Below are 5,103 nucleotides of genomic sequence, written 5' to 3' on the forward strand. Positions count from 1 at the left end.
AGAACTGCTGCTGCTCTGGGGCTGGGCTCCATGTCACAGCAGGAGGGAGTACAGTGTTGCACCACATGGGAAGGACTCAGGGCAGTCAGCCACAAAGCTGCTGGTGATGACCGGGGGCTTGTGTCTTCACTCTGCAGCCCTAACACCCAGGCTGGGTTCCCTGGGCTCCATTCTGGGGGTGCAGACCCTGAGAGTGACGCCAGTGGGAGCCCCCCCGCCCCTTCCCTTCCTTGAAGGCCCAGGGGTCAAAGAGTGTAGACTCAGAGGCCTGGGGGCACATGTTTATTTAGCAGACAAGGTGGGGCTCCATCAGAGGGGTGGCCTGGGGAGCAGCTGGGTGGGTGGCACTGTGGGGAGGGTCTCCCAGCTCCCTCAGTGGTGTTCGGGCTGGTGCGGCAGCTGGTGGCACCCTGGACAGAGGTGGATATGAGGGTGATGGGCAGGGAAATGGGAGGCACCCGAGACGGGGACAGCAGAATAAAGACAGCAGCAGTGCTGGGGGGGAGGGGGAAGAGCAAAGGCAGGCCCAAGACCCCCAGCTCACTGCACCCTGGCCTCCCACAAGCCCCCTCGCAGCCGCCCAGCCACACTCACTGTGCACTCAGCCGTCGATACACTGGTCTGTTGGGGAGAAAGTCCGTCAGAACAGGCAGCTGTGTGTGTGCGTGCGTGTATGAGTGTGTGTGTGTGATCCCTGACTGCCAGGTCCTCTGCATGCCCCTGGGCAGCCCCTGCCCCACCTGGCCCAGCTGCAGAAGATGTGGGGGTTCCTTTCAGAGATGGGGCAAGAGAGGGGCGGATGGCAGGGCAGGGGATGTGTGAGAAAGGCCTGGAGAGGGGCTGCCCTGAGTGAGGCCCAGCTCCCAGGCTCCTCGGGCACCCAGGTCTCCTGCCTGTTTACCAGTCCAGGCAGCCTCTCAGCCTGGGGGAGGCCAGTGGCTCTCTGAATGGCGTGGCTGGAGCCTCCTGCCCAAGCCAGGCTCCCTGGAGTCAAGGACAGCTCCCAAGTCAGTGGTGAGCAAGTCCCCAGGGGAGAGAGGACAGCCAGGACAGCAAAACCCAGGGTGACGAGGCCTGGGAGGGTGGGGGGAGATGGCCCAGAACAAGGGGGCCTGGGAGGGTGGCCAGAGGTGTCAGGCCAGTGAAACTGAGAAATGGATACTCGGGCCTGGGTCTGGAATGCTCATCTGGGCAGACCCCGACTAAACTGTCAGGAAAGAGCACTTGCGGCCCAGGTCCCTGGGAGTCCTGTAGACCCTGGGATGGGGCACAGTCTTCCTGGGCCTAGAGTGGCTTCCAAGGAGCTCCTGGACCGTCCACTGCTCCAGTGACTGAAGCTGAGGACAGAGTCTCTCCTCTCCCTGAACCCTGGTAGGGAAGCATCCCGCCTGAACAGTCCCCATGTCCCCGTCCCCTCATCCAGACTGGCCATTACCGATTGGGACAGGGAAGACGATGTGGTTTTCAGGGAGGCCCAGAGATTTGGAGAAGCGGATGAAGTTCTCCTTTAGTTCCGAAGTCAGCTCCTTGGTTCTCCCTGTGACCAAGATGGCCAGTGAATGGCCGGCAGACACCACATAAATATTGTTGAATGAGTGGATGAGGCCTCAGATCCCTTCCTCATGGGAGACCAGCCTCCCCTCCTGCTAAGTGTGATCAGGAGCCAGTCCCCTAGGGGATGGGAGAGGACCCACCATAGAGGGTGATCTTGAAGTACTCCGTGTTTTGAGAAACTTTCTTGAAGAACACCATGGCATACTGGTTGTAGTTGGTGCTCACCACTCGGACGAGGTAACTCGTTAATCCAGGGTAACCTGCAGGTGTGGAGGGTGAGGGGTCAGCCCTGCCCTGGATGGGAGGAGGGAGCTGTCCCCTCCCTCCCCAGCCCATCAGCATGGGCTTCTCCCCATACAACACATCTGTGTGGAGAGGCAGGAAGGTCTGTGCCCCTACCCAGCCCCCCGGAGCCCCAACTCAGTGCCCCACCTCACTCAGGACTCACTCTTAGCGTTGCCCAGTGTGAACTCGCCGGGCTGGGAACCTGGAACAAAAGTCCTGATCCAGTAGTCACACTTCTTTTTCCTTGGGAGGGAGAGATGGGTGGGTGAGAGGGGAGACAACCCAGGCTTGGGCCTCCTGTGCTGGACAATGTGGGGCCAGGGCAGTAGTAGGGTTCTGAGGCTCTCAGTCAGGCCCAACCTGTGACGGCTCATCCCCCACTACCTGGAGGGGCCCTACCCCACCCAGCCAAGATGGGCCTGGGCCTTCTCCCTGAGCCGACCCCAGGCTGTCCCTCCTGGTCTGCTGCCTGGGGCCCCTGGACCCAGCTCAGACCCTCCAGCACCCGATGTCCTTCTTTGCTTTGGCTGCCTCCCTAGGTGGCTTTCCCCCTACACACAGCAACCCCACATTTCTCCCCTGCGCTCAGCTTGCTGCTTCCCTTCCTATACCCTCTCCCGGGGATCCACCTCTGTACTTCCAGTCTGCTCCATGCCAACTGTTCCCCTAGCTCTCGGGTCAAACCTGACCTCATCCTTGAGTCCTCCCACTTCCCATCCCCTGGCACCCCAGGGCTGAGCTCCCCAACCTGTCTGTATTCTGCTCCTTGCTCCACAAATGCCCTAATCCCAATCCACTCAGCTGCCAGAGTCAGAAACCCACTGGGGGCGGCTGATCCCTGGCTCCCTGCCCCTTCACCCTGCACCTGTTCTCTCACACCAGTGACGGCCCCGCTTCGCTTTCGCTGGTCTCCCGACCTCCCAGGCTGCACCCCACCAAGTCTCCCCACCCTGCAGCCCAGGGGCCCTGCTCTAAGCCACTCCGCAGCAGATCCGCTGGGGCGAGGCCTGAAGACCGTGCTAGATGCTAGCGTGGCCGCCTGTCCCTCCAGGCTGTTCAGCAGCTCTGCTCAGGGTGACCCTGCGACGGCTTGCTCCTTCCTGAAGGGGGGGCTCTATCTGACTCCAGCCCCTGCTGGGAACACCCCACACTTCCTTTTGAAGCAGGTTGGCTCTTTTAAGGCCACTTCCATGAAGGCACTGGGTGGGGTTCCAGGCTGGATCCAGTGTCCCCTCCTCCCGCTCTGGGGCAACCCTCCTCTCTCCATCTTGTTTTCTAATGACTGTTCGTGTCCATCCCCACCACTGTCTGTGTGTCTGCACAGAAATGCGCTATAAACATTGCTCTAAGGAACAGAGGAAGGATGAACACAGATGAATTCCGGGCAGAACAGTGAAGTGAATGACAGGATCCCTCCGCTTTGGCCTGGCCATCCCTTGCCTATGATCAGTCTGACTCTCACACCCTCAGGAGATGTCAGCCCTCACCTGAACAGGATGGAGGTGACGTTGTAGCTCTTGTCTTCTTTCAGCTCATAGATGGTGGCATACATCGGGTCTTTGTCTTCTCTGCGAATTGCATTCCCTGCCAGGCCTACCACATACCACTTCCCCTGGAACTGCAGGGGACTGATGAGAGGCACAGCCCAGGAATGGCCCTAGGAGCCACCCCTCCAGCTCTGTCCCTGTGGCACCTCTGGGCAGCCCAGCCTGGAACCGTGAGCCCCTCTAGCTGGGCAGCAGGGCCCAGGCTGGGCCTGCACTGGTGAAGGGGCAGGAGCAGGAGGCCATCAGTCTAGAAGGGAGGCCTGGGGGAAGAGGCGGTGCTGAGTCTGGCAGGGAGGAGGGTGACCTTCTCACTGGAGGAGGCATGTGGCTGGTGGGCCTTTCTGAGCCTCAGTTTCCTCATCTGTGCAGGGGGACTAAAAGTGTTCCCACGTTCCTTGGACAATGGGGGTTATGAGAGAGGGGATGTGGACCTGGGGGAGTCTGTTCAGGCTGAGATGGGGTGGGGATGGGGGGAAGGGGCATGGTTTCCATCAGGGGACACTGGTGGCACAGAGTGAGCTGAAACCTGGACCCTGGACTCCTACAGTCCTGCCCAACGTTCTTCCTGAGTCTCTTCACCTCTCCTCCCCTCTGCTCCCACTCTTCCCCGGGCCCTGCCTGCAGGTGCACTTCTTGGCCCCTTACCTGGTTGTCCTGGAAGTTCCGCTGCAGAGGGACCTTGCTCAGAGGTGGGGCCGGGATCAGGTCTGAGGTGGAGTCCTGGGCCTGGGCATGCAGAGCCCCCAACAGGGCTAGGCCCAGCCACAGGAGACCTAGGGGCATGATTTCAGGGCTGAGGAAGCAGGCACTGTGGTGGCTGCTGGGCCTGGCAGGGATGGAAGAGGAGGTGGTGAGTGAGAGGCTCACGTGGGTGGCCCTATTTATGGGATCTAGGGTGGGCTGATTCATTCTTTGCCAAGACCAGGAAGGTGAGGCAATTGCCAGCAACTCCTGCGGAAACACTTGGCAAGATTTCTGCACCTGGTCAGGATTGGGCAAGACAGAGGGACGGGGAGAGTTAGGGACATTCCCGCAGTGCTGCACCTCTGGCAGGGACAATGACTCCCTCTGTGCCCTCCTTGTGCCATTCCCTTCTTCTGATTGCCCTGTATGTGGGCCGGTGGCCTGTGAGCCGGAAGAGCTGTCATCTCTGACCCCCCTGCTCAGCTGGATCCCAGGGTGGGGTATGTGCCCTGTGGTCCCCTCCCCATACCCACAGAAAGGAAAGAATGAATGCCTCCTTCCCACATATCATGTGCTGTTTCCTGGTTCTTTTAAGGGCCAGGGAAGGGTGGGGTGGCTGACAGTGGACAAGGAAAAACAAGGCATCTGCTCTGAACTCATGGAGCCCAGAATCATGGCCCTCCCAGGAGCCCCAGGCCAGGACCTGCATGTGCTCCAGAGGCCTTGAGACAGCTCCTTGCTCCTCTTCTTGCCCCATTTGCAGGAGGGGACCACAGCGGACCCCTGAGGGACCCTGTCTCTCCTGTGAGTGCAGTGGGGGGAGACCCCACGCAGGGCACATGGGTTGAGTGCTGAGGCTATAGTCCCTGTCCTGGGTGAGTTGGACTGATGGGTGGGGGCGTGAAGGCGCCACACTGCTCCTCTGGATACCTGTTGCTTGGGGTCACTGAGAGTGCAAGGATCTGGCCTTATCCTTGAGGTCACTGAGACCATTCTCCTGACTCTAGTCACAGCCTTTGTCCATTGAACCCAG

At 60.2% G+C, this 5,103-nt stretch overlaps 1 protein-coding gene across 1 annotated transcript; it reads right to left on the reverse strand.

Annotated features, from left to right (window-relative positions):
- Positions 1-269: 269 nt before the first annotated feature.
- LCN2 (lipocalin 2) lies at positions 270-4,242 on the reverse strand. The gene is made up of 7 exons (XM_055269915.2): positions 4,032-4,242; positions 3,327-3,457; positions 2,003-2,082; positions 1,695-1,814; positions 1,436-1,537; positions 595-621; positions 270-410 (listed from the first exon to the last, which is right to left on the reverse strand). Exons 1-6 carry the CDS (start codon positions 4,167-4,169, stop codon positions 602-604), a joined length of 591 nt encoding a protein of 196 aa, XP_055125890.1. The 5' UTR covers positions 4,170-4,242; the 3' UTR covers positions 270-410; positions 595-601.
- Between the last annotated feature and the right edge of the window lie 861 nt (positions 4,243-5,103).

Source organism: Symphalangus syndactylus, chromosome 3, assembly GCF_028878055.3.
Source record: "Symphalangus syndactylus isolate Jambi chromosome 3, NHGRI_mSymSyn1-v2.1_pri, whole genome shotgun sequence".
Classification (NCBI taxonomy): Eukaryota; Metazoa; Chordata; class Mammalia; order Primates; family Hylobatidae; genus Symphalangus; species Symphalangus syndactylus.

Bases quoted from the DNA above. Each gene is read 5' to 3' on its own strand.
- LCN2 (XM_055269915.2), bottom strand. From the start codon at position 4,169: ATGCCCCTAGGTCTCCTGTGGCTGGGCCTAGCCCTGTTGGGGGCTCTG. The intron at 3,458-4,031 runs GTAAGGGGCCAA...AGTCCCCTGCAG, and splicing joins GGAACTTCCAGGACAACCAG to TTCCAGGGGAAGTGGTATGT. The intron at 622-1,435 runs GTAATGGCCAGT...TCTCCCCAACAG, and splicing joins CGTCTTCCCTGTCCCAATCG to ACCAGTGTATCGACGGCTGA.